At 43.7% G+C, this 18,695-nt stretch overlaps 1 protein-coding gene across 1 annotated transcript in view; it reads right to left on the bottom strand.

Moving 5' to 3' along the window:
• ASTN2 (astrotactin 2) overlaps nt 1-18,695 on the bottom strand; it is a 925,983-nt gene that overhangs the window by 767,905 nt on the left and 139,383 nt on the right. Inside the window, exons 4-5 of the mRNA XM_063432386.1 lie at nt 15,142-15,288; nt 7,889-8,056 (exon numbers count right to left, since the gene is read on the bottom strand). Of these exons, the coding sequence (XP_063288456.1) occupies nt 7,889-8,056; nt 15,142-15,288 (315 nt within the window). The remainder of the gene's footprint in view (nt 1-7,888; nt 8,057-15,141; nt 15,289-18,695) is intronic.

The following is an 18,695-nucleotide window of genomic DNA, read 5'->3' as shown; positions in this document are numbered from 1 at the left end:
CACTCCTACTGAGCAGGACTCAGTGGCACACCCTCCTGGCACATATGGTAAGCTAACAGGAGGGTGGCTGGAGATATTAAAAAAAAAAAAAAAAATCACTTTTATGTGAGTGCGGTATCTCCACTGGTAGTCAGGATAAAGCAGGTAAAAACACAGACAGCATAATAATAATCCCTCTTCCCCAAAGACTAGACGACACAAACTCTGGGAGCCAACTGTCAACTGACCTCTGTGGGGCTTCAAAAGATGTAACCCCTGTTGACCTCAGCAATATCATCTCTGTAATTTGTGCCATTTACTACACAAATATACACCCTTGCCGTGACAGTCTACATAGACATTCTCCACTGCAAAGTTGAGCAAGTAGGATCCTGATATAAGATGAGGTGATGTTGAGGTGAGAGGTAGATAACCCCCCACCCCCCCTATATAACAGTCTACCTCTACCTCATTGCTTGGTTCTACTGTGCTTACTGTGGTGTTAACTTCAGTGGGGCTTTCCTGATTTATCTGATATCTGACCCTTTGCCTGTTTATCGTCTCTGAATCTGTGCCGCCTGAACTGACCCCTGGCTTCCCTTGAATACTATTTTTTTTCCCTTTTGGTACTTGTAGCAGAACCTTTGGACGTTAAACTCTATTTCGTCTATGGGTTGTCTGTATCTCCCCCCTCCCTGTTATTTCATATGTTTTTACTTAGATTTTGTGTGGGGGACCGATCACCCTGTCCCTAGTTTATCCAGCTATTTACCCATTGTGCATGGTTGTTCGGTAATTTGCATTCACCTCCTATATTAATAGTATTCTGTTTGACAACCGAACAGAAACGCCACACCACCCATATGTGAAGTGTGACGCTTGTTGACCCCAGTAACCTCGGTTAACACATCCATAAACCGCACTAACACTAATATTCTAAGCGGTCGACTGGGTGGACATGTAACCATGAACAGAGACAGCAGTGTTTGGTCGTCGAGTGTATGGAACTAAAATCGGACACTAGACGGCATGAACACTGCTGGGACTGAATAGTAAGAGGGAAGGTGTGAGTAATATGGTATCCGGAATTAGATCTGATATCAGGGAGGATATACAGTTTTTAACATCTTTTAATACAGACACTCCTCACTTACCGACATGGTTCCGTTTCAACAACCCAGTCGTAGAACGAATTGGTCGGTAAGTGAGGAGTCAAGGATTCCCTGCTCTGCTGCGTTCTTTATGTTCGGAGAAATTTCGGCCGGCTGGGAGGAAGTGACAGCCTGTCACTTCCTCCCTGGGTCATGTAGGCATGCAGCGTGGGAGGGAGAAGAGGCAGCCGCAGCATGAGGGGAGAGGAGCACAAAATGCTCCAGACCCCTCACTCCTACAGAGCAGGGCTTAGTCTCCATCCTGGCACATATGGTAAGCTAACATGAGGGTGGCTGGAGATATATAAAAAAAAAAAAAAATAATCACTTTTATGTGAGTGTGTGTGTGTATGAGTGTGTTTCAGGGTGTGTGTGTGTATATATATATATTATATATATATATATATATATATATATATATATATATATATATATATTCACATTTTATTGAACAAACCTCCAAATGAGAACAGTATTTTTTTTTATTCATAAAAAAAAAAAACTTACAATGCACTGTTCCAAATTATTACGCACAATAAGTTTCAAAACACTTTATAGCTTGTAAAGAACTGAAAATTGTCATTTGTTGTGTTTGCAGCATTTTTACTGAAATCAAAAGCTATTTCAATCAAACTTATAACAACATTTTAACTTTTTAAACATTTTAACAGGTCACGTTACATTTTAACATAGGACTCCCTATTTGATAGCAGCTTCACAAGTCTTGCATCCATTGAACTTGTGAGTTTTTGGACAGTTTCTGCTTGAATTTGTTTGCAAGATGTCAGAATAGCCTTCCAGAACTGCTGTTTGGATGTAAACTGCCTCCCACCCTCATAGATCTTTTGCTTGAGGATGCTCCAAAGGTTCTCAATAGGATTGAGGTCAGGGGAGGATGGAGGCCACACCATGATTTTCTCTCCTTTTATCCCCATAGCACCATTGATGCAGAGGTATTCTTTGCAGCATGAGATGGTGCATTGTGATGCACGAAGATGATTTTATTACGGAAAGCATAGTTCTTCCTTCTGTACCAGGGAAGAAAGTGGTCAGTCAGAAACCCCACACGCAGAGGTCATCTTTACACCTTCAGAGACCCTAAAGGGGACGACCAGCTCTCTTCCCATGATTCCAGCCCAAAACATGACTCCACCACCGCCTTGCTGACGTCACAGCCTTGTTGGAACAGGGTGGCCGTTCACCAACCATCCACTACTCCATCCATCTGGAACATCCAGGGTTGCACGACTCTCATCAGTGAACAGGACTGTTTGAAAATTAGTCTTCATGTATTTTTCTGCCCAATGCAGCAGTTTCTGCTTGTGAGCATTGGTTAGTGGTGGCCGAATAGAAGGTTTATGCACAGTTTTAAGACTCTGGAGGACTCTACACCTTGATGTCCGTGGGACTCCAGAGGCACCAGCAGCTTCAAATATCTGTTTGCTGCTATGTAATGGTATTTTAGCAGCTGCTCTCTTGATCCGATGCATGGATCTGGCAGAAATCTTCCTCAATGTGCCTTTATCTGCACAAACTCGTCTGTGCTCTGAATTAGCCCCAAATCTCTTAATAGTGCGATGAACACGCTTAAGTTTTCGTGAAATATCTAATGTACTCATACCTCTTCCAAGGCATTGAACTATTTCTCTATTTTCGGCAGCAGAGAGATCCTTTTTCTCTCCCCTATTGCATGAAAATGGTGCTCTGCTTAATAATGTGGAACACCCTCACCTAGTAGTTTTTCCTTAAATTGGGCTCACCTGGCAATCTAATTATCACAGGTGTCCGAGATTGTTTTCATTGATCAAAAGAGCCCTGAGACACATTGCCATCAATGAGTTAAACTGAAAAACTAAATATTTAATCTTTGTGACACTTAAATAGAATTTGCATAATAATTTGGAACAGGGTGTATTACTGGAGCAGTTCTTCAATGGACTAGCCCCAGAAGAACAAGAATGGGTGAGGGACCGCAACCCTCTTACCCTCACAGATGCAGCCAGGCTGGCAGATTAACACCATGACGCTTGACGCCGCCACAAACCACCACCACAGCTGTTTCCCAGACCAGCTCTACCCACTCCAGGACCAAAAGCACCACAGTGCAACGGAGGTATGATTTAACCCGCACCTTCCCGTTTCCAATCTTGCCGCTGCATCCAGTGCCACCAGTGCCAGCAATGCGGGCACGTCAAGAGGGATTCAAATGCAGAAAGATAAGTCCTGTGCTCACTCCCATCAGTGGGCGGCAGCAATGACTACAGTACACATCAGCCCCCATATATAGTAAAAACCATGTGTTCCCTATTAAGGGTTAATATATAGGGGGGGTTAAAAAAAATATCCCTTTTTGTCTCATTAGAGGTCTTTGCCAGAAGCTCAAGTAGGCAAGGTGAATGGCTGGAGTTGGGACCCACCTGGGGGGTCTGCCTTGACATTGGCTGGTGGGCTCATCCTCAAAGGGCCATTGGAGGTAACTAAAAAAAACTTCATTTGTTTAAAAATACATAGGGATTAAGGAGAGAGCGCAGGTAACGTCAAAAGAGATTGCCAACAGAACCCAAACCGTAACCGCACACCATGGATTCAGCCCAGCCCCCCACCAGCTTACAACCCAATGCTACAACACTGAGGCAACCCCCCAGAGTTCAGTCCCTGACCACACTGAAGAGCACTGGGGTATCCTACACGAGGCAGACCCAGTCCAAGCCACTTCGGACAACCGGCAACACCACAGGCAAACAGTATGTCTAGGGGTAAAAAATGTCAAGGGACTTCGAGACACTGGGGGCCACTCTAACCATGGTGAAGCGCCATCTGATCCCAGAATCAGCGTGCACAAGAGGATCAGTAGCCGTGCGGGTCGCAGGGGGAGCAGTACACTGCTTACCGACTGTTAGGGTAGATTTGTACCGACTGACTCAAAACTTTCTGGCCAGAGATATCTAAGGATATCCGCCAATACTGTCTAACCTGTAACACATTCCAGAGGGTAGGAAGGAGGGGAGACCGCCGCAAGGCAAAACCTTACCCTCTCCCCATCGTTGAGGAACCATTTGCCAGGGTGGCGATAGATCTTATAGGCCCTTTGTGAAGCCTAGTTCCTCCGGCAAGAAATACATCTTCACCGTAGTGGACTATGCACTGACCAATATATATTCCGAAACAGTCCTCGGGAGAACGTTTCGGATCAAGGTGTCAGGATTACAGAATGATCCAGCACGTAGAATTGTATAACACAGAGGACTGATAGGTAACGTATACCGGATCTTAGAAAGGCCGGACTAACGTACTAAAGAATAGTCAGGAATAGCCGAGGTCAAGGGATACAGAAAGCAACACAACGATAAGGAAAAGCCAGGAGTCAGGGAAGTCAAAAACAATGCCAAAGTCAAATAACCAGAATTACCAGAATCAATAACCCGCTCTCGGACAACCACAAGGGAAGCCACAAAAGGGCACTGAGCAGGACGAGAACTGGGCCTAAATACCCCTCCTCTAGATCTGATAGGCTGTAACCGGCCTTTGACCCCAAAGCAGTTACCAGGTTTTTCATTTGCATAATTGCTGCTCAGCATTAACCCTTCTGTGAATTCGGTTGCTGCTCGGCACAACTTTTCCTCTGTGGACAGTAAATGTCATTAACCACATTTCTATAAGCGGATGAATAAGTGACACAGGGTACCCAGTTTACCGCAGAAGTCACCCACTAACTCTGGAGGCTTTGTGGCATTAAACCCATGTTGAACTCCCCTTACCACCCACAGACTAATGGCCTCTTGGAGCAGTTTAATGGCACACTGAAGCAAATGCTTTGCATGTTCGTGGCCACCAGGGAAGATTGGGAAAGATTCTTGATGCACCTCCTATTTGCCTATAGGGAGCTACTCCAAGAATCTACAGGGTTCTCCCTATTTGAATTACTGTCCGGGAGACGGATCAGGGGACTCCTGGACTTAGAGAGCACTGGGAGGGGGATGTCAGCTCAGATGGGACGCCCATCATCACATATGTGCTGGAATTTAGGCGCCAGCACACATGGTACAATCAGAGAGTCGGGGACTGCAGCTTGCAAGTCGGACAGAAGGTTTTAAAGATTTTGAGAATCTACCCCTACCTGAACTCCTAGGGGACGATGATCAGGCAGGCACCCTAAAGGAGGTGCAACTAGGTTGAGTTGACAGGAGCGTACCCAAGTATGAAAGTTACTAATGGCCAAGTGAGCAACCTTCTCCAATGTGCCCGGGTACACTTCTTTGGCCACCCACTGCTTGGAAACCCAAGGACAGCTACCACTGTGCCAACCTTCTTACCGAATCCCTTAGTCGGTAAAGGAAAACATGAGAAAGGAGATTCTCCAACTGGGGGTCACTGAGGCGTCTGATAGTCCCTGGGCATCCCCAGTAGTGCTGGTACCGAAGCAGGACAGAACGACCCGCTTTTGTGTAGACTACCGGAGGTTGAATTACAAAATCGTGTCAGACGCCTTCCCTATGCCCAGGATAGACGAGCTCCTATATCAGATGGCCAGGGGGCCAGTACCTCACTACGATAGATCTTTATAAGGGGTACTGGCAGATTCCCAGAGCCAAAGATGCCATACCTAAGTCAGTGTTTGTCACCCCGTTCGGCCTGTACCAGTTTCGGGTCATGCCCTTCAGGATGAAAAATGCTCCGGCAACTTATCAGAGGATGGTAGATGGGTTCCAGGATTATGCGTGTGCATACATGGACGATTTTGCTATTTACAACAACACCTGGCAAGTACACCTCCTGACCCACGTAGGGGCAGTATTAGACTGCTTAGGGAGGCAGGTTTGACACTTAAACCCAGTAAGTGTCACATAGGTATGGCTGAAGTACAGTACCTTGGCCAAAGAGTAGGGATCAGACAGCAGAAGTCCGAACCCGACAAGGTTGAAGCCTTAGCACAGTGGCCTAATACCCAGGTTCTGGCTTTCTCAGGGACAGCAGGTTACAACCAGAAATTTATACCAAACTAGAGTGCCTTAGCAAAACCCCTTACTGACCTGACCCGCAAGAAACCTTCCTAGGCAGGTAGTTTGGGCCCCAGAGTATGAGCAGGCATTCCAGCAACTGAAAATGGCTCTAGTAAATGCACCTGTACTGGCTGCTCCTGATCCAACTAAACTTTTTCTTGTCCACACAGACACTTCTATGTTTGGATTGGGAGCAGTACTGAGCCAAGTCGGAGCTGATGGCGGAGAATATCCTGTGTCTTACTTAAGCAGAAAACTCTTACACCGAGAAGTAAGCTACGCCGCCATCGAAAAAAAAATGTCTGGCCGAGGTGTGGGCCCTCAAGAAGCTGAAACTGTACCTCTATGGGCAACCCTTCTCATTGCTCACAGATCACAACCCATTAGTGTAGCTAAACCGGGTGGCAGTATAGAACGCTAGACTGTTTTGCTGGAGTTTAGCGGTGCAGCTATATGATTTTACAATCCACTACCGCCCCGGGAAACATATTTGGCAATGCTGACAGGTTATCCAGACAGACTGAACTAGAGAAGTGATCTGTGAGCACCCCAGACATCCCCAAGCCAATCCATTGGGATCAGACTGTGTATGCTGGCTTGTGGTTATGGGGGAGCTGTGTGGCAGACCTGGCATCAGTCCCTTGGGTTGACCGAACCCATATTGAGTTCTTGCAAACAGATCTGTTACCCCCTGTTCAGAAACCGAACAGAACTTGTGTGGTCCCCCCCCTGTTATTGACTTGGAACACAGACCACCCATGGCTGTTTACTGCAATTAAGGAGTACATGAGTGGTTTCCCTGAGTGGCCGCCATTTTATATATCAATGTATAACTTTTTTGACATGCGTTTTTCTGGATTTTATTTTTGTTATTCTGTCTCACTACTACACCTACTATTAATAAAATTATAGACTGATAATTTATTTGTCAGTGGGACAACATTAAAAATCAGCAGTGGGTCAAATACTTTTTCCCTCATGTTAAGATCTTTTAACCTATCCTTGTAAGTTTTACCCTGTAATCCATGAAGCAGTTTAGTAGCTCTTCTCTGAACTTTCTCCAAAGTATCAATATCCTTCTGGAAATATGGTCTCCAGTACTGTGTACAATACTTCAAGTGAGGTCTCACCAGTGTTCTGTGCAATGGCATGAGTACTTCCCTCTTTCTACACACACACACACACACACACAAAGACTGACCCATACATACAGACTGACCCCCCCCACCCTCCACACACTCAGACTGACTCCACACACACAGACTGCCCATACACACACACACACACACACACACACACAGAGACTGACCCACGCACACAAAGACTGACCCCCACACTTTCCCATACAGTGCACACTCACCATACTACCCATTCCCCCATGCTCTGGGTCGAGCTGAGCTTCCTCTCTTCTTCCTGTCTTTCTCCCCCGTGCTGCTCTTAGTGACTCAGGAGGAAGTTAAGAATTGTAATCGTTTCTTTCCACCAAAGTGCTCCCTGTGGCTGTACACAGCCATTCAGGACACGGAGCTAGGTATCCTGGGATATACTGTAATTACTACTAACACCCTCCTCCCTCTGCCAGACATTTCCATTTGCTGGGTTGGAGATCTGTGGGCCCAATTCCATTACAGAATAGCAACATTGAGGTGCCTGCGGGGCTGATCTGAGGTCTGATTAAAAGACAACCTTGATTGTAAGACTAGGTGTTTTTTACTTTAATAGTTTATTATTTTGCTTTCTCAAATAGACTGCACTCACCTGTTTCTGAGTCGCATATTTGCTCACAGGCATCAATGGTCCGCTGTCCACACAAATCTTTAATCCATGGGGAACTTGCATTTACTTTATAAAACAAGAATATGTGTGCTGGGTTCAGCCAGTCAGAAACATCTAGGTAACTCCCTTCGCTTATCACAAAGTTGCTCCCTGCAGTAGTATAAAAAGGAAAATAAAGGATAATATTTAAACAAGCATATTATAAAAATAGACACAATCATTTATTTCAATGGGCAGATCGTGTTTTTGAATCTCATACTAAACAGTTACGTAACCCATGCAGTTTTTTTCTCATAATTGAAAATCGGTAATATTGTACTGATCATTTCTATACAGACTAAGGTCTAATATTTGGCTGACCAAGAACATACATTCCCTGCGGTAATATTTATGGTACCAGTTGAAATTGCTGCCATCTGGAACTGGAACTCCCACTAATCACAGGCACAAATGAAAACAAGCAGGCATTTAATTCTGCATTTTTATTTATTTATTAGTTTATCCAAAATCAGCTTGCAAAATCTTCAAATCTCTTTGCAATCCCTCCTCATCTAATCCAGCCTAGAGTTTATGTGGCTGTAAAATGAGAAGTCTTTGCAAAGCAGGTGCTCTGAGCAATTTTGTGACTCTTTATTTTAGCTCCACCAAGCTAAACAAGCTATTGACATGATTCCAACTTTGGCCAGAGGCGGAGATTGGTCTCAGCTCTTGCTACAAAAAGATACTTTTTGAATTAAACAATTAGATACCGTACATCCAAAGGACCTGAATGAGAATGTATCGTTCAGACCCTTATGGACATTCATTAAAATTCATATCTTACACTTCTTATAGATTTATGTTTATTTCTAAGTTTGGTCCCTTTATCACAGGTGTGATATGGTCCTGTGTCACATTGCATGCTAGAACCTCGCCACAGGCTTTTGGAGGGGCCTGCTTGCCAGCCTCCTGCCAAAAGACTATGGGCCAGGTCAGCGACTGTAAATACACATATTTTTTTCCTCCTGGTTTCCCTGGTTCGGCACTTTCCATAGAAGTGAACGTTAGCTCCCTGGCAGCCGTACGCATGGACCAAAACCGCGAATAGACTTCAGGGGGACTTAGCTGTGAATGCCCTGGAACTATTTTCGCCATGAAAACCTTGCAGTTCCTGGTCGATCCCCCAGCGGCACTTAGCCACGATTCTATGGAACAGTTTTCGGCATGGGACCATACGTGCGGTCGGGCCAAACTATGACTTCCATGAAATTTCTGAACCCTTGAACCGATCTGGGTGATTTTTGGATATCAGATCTGGGCTATCAGGGAATGTAACTTTGGTGGTCTTGTAGGTTTTAAACATTTATTTTGGGGTTTTTATAAACATTTGTGTTTTTGTGTCTAGAGATAATTGAGTTAATACAGTACTTGACTCAATTATTTCCCAGGTACAGAGGAGGGATTGACCTAGTTATGTGTGGGAGTATCCTGGATCTGTGGGCCAAGGAATTGTGTATTTGTTTCTGATGTGGTCATGCTCAGGTCCAGGGGGGAGTGCCCTTGCATGGTGATTGTCATAAAAGGTCAAGTGTGGGCCCATTAAAATCAGTTCACTTCACCCTCAACACGAAGCCTTGTCTCGTGATTGTAGGGAACAGCTATACCAGCTATACCTACTTCGGATTGCTATATTGGAGCTGATGGCGGTAACCCTGAATGAAAGAGGTGGTGACCTTATGATGGCTAAGGAAAAGAGAGGGTTACTGGATCCACACATTAAAAACCATGAAACCAAGTGGACTGAATGTGGATTTTGATTTAATTTGTTTTCTGTGATTTCCTGATTTAATTTTATTCTTTACTTTTATATTTGTTTAATATACTATTTATTATAGTATTATACTATCTATTATAGTGCTTTTCTTCTAATGTATATTGATTTTTATTTTATTTTATTTGGGATATGTTGAGAATTTATTTGTGTGTGATATTTGCTATTTTCTCTCTACAATTATGTGTTATGGACTTATGTGCTTAATTGCAAACAATGGAACGCAAGTGGAACGCCGTCCGCCGTCCATCTAGATGAAAATGAAAGTGAGGCTTGGTCAGCAATTCCGGAACGCAGTATGGGCGTAACCGGAAGTACACCGGAGTTTGAACCCGGAAGTACGCCATCCAGCTGATCGCTTCACGCCAAGACCGGACGGATTTAAAAAGAAGATTGGCATTTCATTCCACGCCTGCATATGGACAGTATCTTGTCAGATGCCCCAGAAGAAATTCATTAATGAACGAAACGTGTAGGGCTTATTAGTGTACAGAGTATTTGTTTTTTTATTGTTATTTATTTTATTTATTTATTGTTTCATCCGGCTATCCTACTCCTTTGGACCCTGAGACCAGGAGACATTTCCATCTGAGTGTGATGTGCCTGTCTGACACTTCTATTTTGTAAGTGTGTCAAATAATAAAGTGTGTCATTTTTATTAAGATACTCTGCACTATTATTTTCTCTTTCTTCCTTTGCATGTTATTGATGTTCCAAAAGTTCTGAAGTTACTACATCATTAGCCATGATATGCCTTTAATCAAATTGGGTTTGTGAGTAATTATTTATATTTATAACTCACATTTCGCAGCATTATTGCCCTATGTCCGTCTCTATTACTTTTGTATTGTAGATTGCCTTTTTTGGTATTTTTGTCAATAGTACAGTATACTGTGGATATCGATGTACCGTATATCCAAAGGGCCTCAATGAGAGTGGATAATTTAACCCCTTAGCTTATTGTGGATAGTGTTATATGATAGTTTTGTGGGGGATATTGAGAGGTGACTTCTCTACACCATAGATATCCATTTTATATATTCACCTTTTTGTATCACAGCTTTTGATAAGTGGGGTTTTCAGCACAAATTGTTAATTTTCACTCACATCTATTACATACACACCTTTTTATTCTCTTTGTATTTTCTATGTATTTATGTATACTGTAGCGGAGCACGCTGTACCCCTGGCTGGGTACCTCCGCCAAGGACCGCTTCCTAGCTGGAACAGGGGACAAACCGCAGTACTTCTGCCCAAAGTCACCGTGGCTTGACTGGGGCCCTGGAACTGCTCCTCCCTGGAACCGAATGGGGAATTAGCTTTAGTCCTTACAAGGACTTTCCCCATTGAATCTCCTGCAAGCTAGAACAGCAGACACAGGAGCAAATCTTCTTTCCCTCCAACAACAGGGCGACACATAGTTGTGGAGTGTAAGCAGGAATAGCAGTTTGATGGAGGCACACTGCCTTTTATACAAGTTTCCCAACAAGGTTGACGCCCAGATTGACCTTGTTGGGCCCAGGAAACAAAGTATACAAGCCAATCAAAACAATGTAACAATGAACAGCACTCCCACATACTGTACACAATCCCTCCCCTCTGCCTGTGATACAATTAAGGTAGATAATACAATAACTTAATTATCCCTAGACAGAAAAAACAATTTTTTATAAAGTTCAATAAGTACCCCAAAATACAACATATCCCCATTCCACAATAAAGTCACATCCCCTGATAGCCCTGATCTGGGTGAACAACATATCCAAGAATCACCCAGATCAGATAAGGGGTTCAGGAAATTCCTGGAAGTCTCTTTTGACCGACCGCACGCATGGTTTCATGCCCAAAACGGTTCCAGAGAATCAGGGCTTGTCTCAAATGTGCCCCTTCAACATCCACAAAGGTACATTTAGGAGCATTGCTGTACTCAGACGACATAGCTGAGCAACATATGTAGTATTATACAGTCGTAGCACACATAAGGTTTGCAAAATATACTGTGCAAACTCACTTTGTGTGTCAAAAAGGCTTATTACTACACTTGGTACAAGCTAGCGGAAAAATTATCCCACGCTAAGGTTCAAATTATGCCTTTTGAAATACCCTGGGATGTCTTCTCTAAGAAATGGTATGCCTTTATGGGGTAGTTGGATTATATAGCCTGCTAAAATGGGACATGGACACAGCGTAAAAATTCTAAGTTTGAAAAAAACTGGAATGACTGTGTCTCAAATGTGCCCCTTCCATGTCCACATATACTTGGCAAAAGGTACATGTGGGGGTATTGTGGTACTCAGACGACATACCTGAGAAACATATGAAGTATTACACAATCGTAGCACGCATAAGGTTTGCAAAATATACTGTGCAAACTCACTTTGTGTGTCAAAAAGGCAGAAAAAAATGCTTATTACTACTACACTTGGTATAAGCTAGCGGAAAAATGCTCTCACGCTAAGGTTCAAAATATGCCGTTTGAAATACCCTGGGATGTCTTCTTTAAGAAATCGTATGCCTTTATGGTGTAGTGGTAATATGTAGCCTGCTCAAGTGCTCCAAAGTGGAACACTGACGCATCAAAACCGTCCATGATAATTCACACTTAAAAACCTGAACTTGTCACCGGAGCAGACACGCTTTCTCCGAGCTCCGCAACAATCCATGAAAATCGCAAGTTTTGCGGCTGATAACGGGCACATAGACGGTCCACAAAACATATTTACGATACAGCAACCGACATGGGCCGGAAAAATTAAAAGCCGAAAGCTGATAAGGACTTCCCAAGTCGAGATATCGGCGAACTGTTCCGCAATAAGCAGCAGGCCGCGTGGGACAAGATGGCCGCCCTGGGAGAGGATTTCTCCTGTTCCTCGGAGGAATACTCAGTCGACCCGGAGTAAGGAGCTGCCGCTAACCTAAGTGCTGGCCCCGGGCACAAGAAGCGGGACGACGGGGAGCCTGTTACGGCAACTATGCTGAGGGCGATGCTTGCGCCAACATTGCGGGAGACATGGCCCACTTCCAAAAGGCGGTGGACTCCGCGACGACCAAAATTGCCCAACTGGAGACAGCGCACAGCACCCACGACTCCAGACTATCTGTAGTGGAGAAGAGGTTGGAAGAGCTGGAAAAGCTACACGCTAATACAACGGGCAGACTGGACACGCTGGAAGATGTGAGGAGAAGGTACAACCTCAAGTTCAGAGGGGTGCCGGAATCTGTAGGGGTCTCAGACTTACCTCACTTTCTTCGAAGGTTCATTGCGGCCTACATGCCGCCTAAACAAGCGAAGGCAGTCAAACTCGATGGTATGTTTCGGATCCCGGTACCAAAAACTGCTCCACCTTCTACAACTCCAGACCTCATAGTTCGCTTCCAGTCGCTACAGGACAGGGCCCTGCTCCTCGCAGCAGTGAGGGGGAAGAATCAAATAACATTTGAAGACGCCACGCTGCAGATCTTCCCGGATCTCACCAGAAACACACTAGCCTGGCGCCGCTCCCTGCGCCCACACCTGCAGCTTATGCGGGCAAAGGACATTACCTACCGCTGGGGCATGCCGAGGACTCTCCTTTTCCAGGTACAGGGGGAAGCATACCGAGTGAGCACCCTGCAAGACCTCAAAGAACAACTGCACAAGCTGGGCTTTCCCTCCCCGACTGCTACTTCTGGGTCTGGACTGGCTCGTATTGACCCGGCTGAAATCCGGGAGTTCGTGCCCCGCGCTGCACGGGTCTCCCCAAAACCCGGACCTGACTGCAGAATCTGAGACCGTCCCAACAGCAGCATACTAGGGCTTTACAGCTCCATAAATATCGGGACTAGCCGAAAGATGACATCCAAATGTTTTTTTACACTCAGTTTTATTACCACCGTATGGTCTTTCATTTTAATGTATTCTATTTCCTTTTTGTTTAAAGTACCGTGCACTTGCTATACCCTGTCATAGGTACACGCATACGATAACTACGACACATAGTCACATAACGGGGAGAGCTTCCTATTGCCTTATAAGGCTGCTTATACAGCTCGGAACACAGACCAAACCGGCCCCTAACACGCTGATACTCTGTCTAACATGACACATAATCTACTGAATTACCCCCCCCCCACCTCTCACTTATCATAACCCACAGGGACTCTTGAGCCCCCTACTCCTACCCCAACAGGAAAGAGAGGGTGACCCCATAGGTGGTGGCACCTATTAGTTCTCATAGCGATTTGCATCACCACCAATGTTATGCCTTTTCTGACACTAACTTTCTGTTAACATAAAAATGTGCAATGCTTATAATGTCACGTATGTATACAAATATGCGATTGTGAAGCCTGCATACGCTGTTGTGGCAATGTATGCTTCTATTGTTCTTTCCTGCACAACCAAAATAAAGAATTAAAAAAAAAAAAAAACTGAACTTGTCATGTCTCTTTTACAGCACTGTAACTTCACAAAATAGTGTCTAGGTCATACATTGGGCATATCGTTTTACTCAGAAGACTTAGCTGGCACTGTGGCACTGATATTAGCAATCATCCTCACTGGAGATGGAAGATGGTTAAGATAGTTCTGTTCCTTTCCACAAAATCAACACATCAATGTAACGAAAATAACTTATAATGGGATAATGCTCCCCTCAGAGTGACTATATTAATGCAATGCTCCTCCAGGGTAGCCAATGTGTAGAGTGCTGGTGAATAGATTGCATGAGAAAAAGGCCCTGTATTTGTTCTTAGCAGTGCAAGTGGGTTTAATGACACGCTTGCAATGCATTTGCTTGTGACTTGTCTCAAAAGGTAGGATACTAGAGAACAAATGGGCCAGGAAAGAGTATTGTGCATGTGTTTAGAAGCCTCTTGTGGGATTGTGTATATATAGAGAGAATGGATTGTAATGTTGTGTTTGGTGTAAATAGGTCACTTTCAGTTGGGAGTAGGGGAAGGTTGAACTTTCAACTGTCACCATGGTCTTCCTGCAGGTCATCTTCAGAATGCACAAGAGTACCACACTGACCTTGCAAAATAGCAGAATCATATATAGACAATTCCTCTTTCCCTACAGCTGTCACTAGTGACTGCTGGAAGGAAATGACCAAACTAGATGGTGATAGTGCCACCCTTTGTCAAGAATAGGGAATATATAGTTCCTACTTTGTCTTGGTATATCTTATGACAGCACTGGGATTTCAGTGAAATTGCAATACAGTCAAAGTGAGCATTAAATTAAGATTATATATTTATGAAATACTTATTTTAGAGGGGAGGGGTGACTGAGCCGATTAAAGTATTTATTACACCATTTTTTTGTTATAAATGTGCACGTCACTTGGAATCTAGAATTCGCATTTTCACAATTTTAAATTGTTAAATCATAACATTACAATTTTTGCTATATTAATACTTAAAATGGAGTGTATGTCTTTCTCACCATCAGCAATGAAGTGTTCTGGAACATGTAATGTAACCTTCACTGTAAGTGGACAGGGGAGCTGGGATCCACACACCACAACCAACACACATGCGCTGACTCCAATCAGTGTCAAAGCTGTCCGACTCAGTGGACTCTTCAAGGAGCCTGAAAAATAATGTGATCATCAGAGGAATATATGTAAGTATCTGAAGTATACTTTTAAACAATTTAAAAAAAAAAATTTTTTTTTAAAAGTTAAGCTTATTACCAGTTAGAATGAGTGATTATAGGAAAGTATGAAGCAGGGGTATCAGTGAGAGGGGAGATGGGGTGGGTAACCCAGGCTTAAGTGCTTGAAAAAAAACAATGTCTCATTTTAGCTGCAATAATTTCCTAGTTTCGAGTCCCTCACTTTCATACTTACCCGTTCCGGAGCTCCCCGATCCGGCGGCGGGTCAAAGGCTGCACACTCTGCGTGCCTATCTGCAGTTGCAAGAAAAAGTATGTGATGTCTGGTGTGAATCGCTTTCTTGAGGTCATGCCACAGCATCTCAATCGGGTTGAGGTCAGGACTCTGACTGGGCCACTTCAGAAAGTGTATTTTCTTCTGTTTAAGCCATTCTGTTGTTGATTTACTTCTATGCTTTGGGTCATTGTCCTGTTGCAACACCCATCTTCTGTTGAAGTTCTCCTGCAAAATGTCTTGATAAACTTGGGAATTCATTTTTCCGTCGATGATAGTAATCCGTCCAGGCCCTGACGCAGCAAAGCAGACCCAAGCCATGATGCCCCCACCACCATACTTCACAGTTGGGATGAAGTTTTGATGTTGGTGTACTGTGCCCCTTTTTCGCCACACATAGTGTGTGTTTCTTCCAAACAACTCAACTTTGGTTTCATCTGTCCACAGAATATTTTGCCAGTACTGCTGTGGAACATCCAGGTGCTCTTGTGCAAACAATAAATGTGCAGCAATGTTTTGTTTGGACAGCAGTGGCTTCCTCTGTGGTATCCTCCCATGAAATCCAGTCTTGTTTAGTGTTTTACATATTGTAGATTCGCTAACAGGGATGTTAGCATTTGCCAGTGACTTTTGTAAGTCTTTAGCTGACACTCTAGGATTCTTCTTCACCTCATTGAACAGTCTGCGCTGTCCTCTTGCAGTCATCTTTACAGGACTGCCACTCCCTGGGAGAGTAGCAGCAGTGCTGAACTTTCACCATTTATAGACAATTTGTCTTACCGTGGACTGATGAACAGCAAGGCTTTTGGAGATACTTTTATAACCCTTTCCAGCTTTATGCAAGTCAACAATGTGTTTTTTATAGGGCAGGGCAGCTGTACAACACCTCCAATCTCATCTCATTGATTGGACTCCAGTTGGCTGACATCTCACTCCAATTAGCTCTTGGAGATGTCCTTAGTCTATGGGGTTCACATACTTTTTCAACCTGCACTGTGAATGTTTACAAGGTGTGTTCAATGAAAACATGGCAACATTTCATTCTTTGTGTGTTATTAGTTTAAGCAGACTGTGATTGTCTATTGTTGTGACTTAGATCATGATCAGATCACATTTTATGACCAATTTGTGCAGAAATACATATCCAAAGGGTTCACATACTTTTTCTTGCAACTGTATTTGTACAGAGTCACACCAATGTCATAACGGAGCTAATCAAAGTGCCGAACCGATCGGTTTACACGAACTGAAACTCCAGAATTCGCCTTTCGGCCTAATTCGGGTGTTTAGGCGCTCTACAATGATGCAGACCAATGGGATCAGTTCCCTGGCTTTATAAGTTGGAGTCTTTACGTAGCAAGTTGCCCTGTAGTGGTTCATATTGACCCAAGAGTGCGTTTTATATTGTATTTGGATTTCTTGTTACCGACTTTGGCTACTTTATCGTTTCTCCGCTTGTCTTACCGTTTATGTTGTACTCTCCTACGTTTGACATTGGCTTTTTTCCTCACTACTCTTTACGTTAAATCTGGCCATTCTAAGGCCCGGTAATACATTATACCTCTCCTTTAGCAGATTAGGGTCTGTGGGTTCTCCTACGTTAGCCGTGACACTCACCAGCCAAGGACGCAGGCAGTGTGTAGTGCATAAAATTACTAAACTTAAAGGACCACTATAGTGCCAGGAAAACACACTCTTTTTCGTGGCACTATAGTGCCCTGAAGGTGCCCCCACCCTCAGAGTCCCACTCCCGCCAGGCTGAAGGGGGAGGAAGGGGTTAATCCCTTACCTTTTTTCCAGCGCCGGGCTCCCTCGGCGCTGGGGACTCTCCTCCTCCCTTCCCATCATCAGCTGAATGCGCATGCGCAGCAAGAGCCGCACGCGCATTCAGCCAGTCCATATGCTTCTCAATGCTTTCCTATGGATACTGGCATCTTCTCACTGTGAAAATCAGACAGCCACTAGAGGCTGGATTAACCCTAAAGTAAGCATAGTCGTTTCTCTGAAACGGCTATGTTTACAGCAGAAAGGGTTAATCCTAGATGGACCTGGCACCCAGACCACTTCATTGAGCTGAAGTGGTCTGGGTGCCTATAGTGGTCCTTTAACCCCTTAAGGACACATGACGTGTCTGACACGTCATGATTCCCTTTTATTCCAGAAGTTTGGTCCTTAAGGGGTTAACAGCACTGGGGGAAACTGCAGAGTGCCAGAGCTTTGGTGTTTTGGTGATTTCATGTACTTAAGGCAAGATTGTTCTGTGGGTCTGCCATAAGTCAGTTTTTAAAACCGTTAAGGACCAGGGCTTTTTTTAAATTTCTGCGGTGTTTGTGTTTAGCTGTAATTTTCCTCTTACTCATTTACTGAACCCACACATATGACCGTTTTTCTCTCGATTGAATGGTCTTTCAAAAGATTATTTTCATCATATCATGTAATTTACTATAATAAAATATGATAAAAAAAAATGTAAAAAAGAAAAACACTTTTTCGAACTTTGACCCCCAAAATCTGTTACGCATCTAAAACCACCAAAAAACACCCGTGCTAAATAGTTTCTACATTTCGTCCTGAGTTTAGAAATACCCAATGTTAACATGTTCTTAGCTTATTTTGGAAAATTATAGGGCTACAAGTACCACTTTGCAATTTCCCAAAAAAATTTTTTAAAATGAACGCAAGTTACATTGTAACACTGATATCTGTCAGGAATCCCTGAATAACCCTTCACATGTATATATTTTTTTTAAAAGAAGACAACCTAAGGTATTAAACCTGGGGTATTTTGAATCTTTTTATGCAACCATTTTACACCCAATCTATGCCAAATTTAAAAAAAATAAAATTGGTGATTTTTTTCGACACACACAGAAATTTAAAAATACATGTACGGAAAAAAACACCCAAATATGTGTTCAGCAACATCTCCTGAGCACAGTGATACCCCCGCATGTATAGGTTGGCAGGTTCTCTGGGGGCTAAAATACCTTACTTGGAGGGTGCGCATTTCAGTTTTCCAACTTGGAATTTTCTCAGCTGGTCATCATAAACCATAACATTGTATCACTAAGGGCACTGAAAAGATAAGTCTCAGACCACTTCACCCGAA

This window comes from Pelobates fuscus, chromosome 9, assembly GCF_036172605.1.
Source record: "Pelobates fuscus isolate aPelFus1 chromosome 9, aPelFus1.pri, whole genome shotgun sequence".
Lineage (NCBI taxonomy): Eukaryota > Metazoa > Chordata > Amphibia > Anura > Pelobatidae > Pelobates > Pelobates fuscus.
This window is presented reverse-complemented; position numbering and strand designations above follow the sequence as displayed.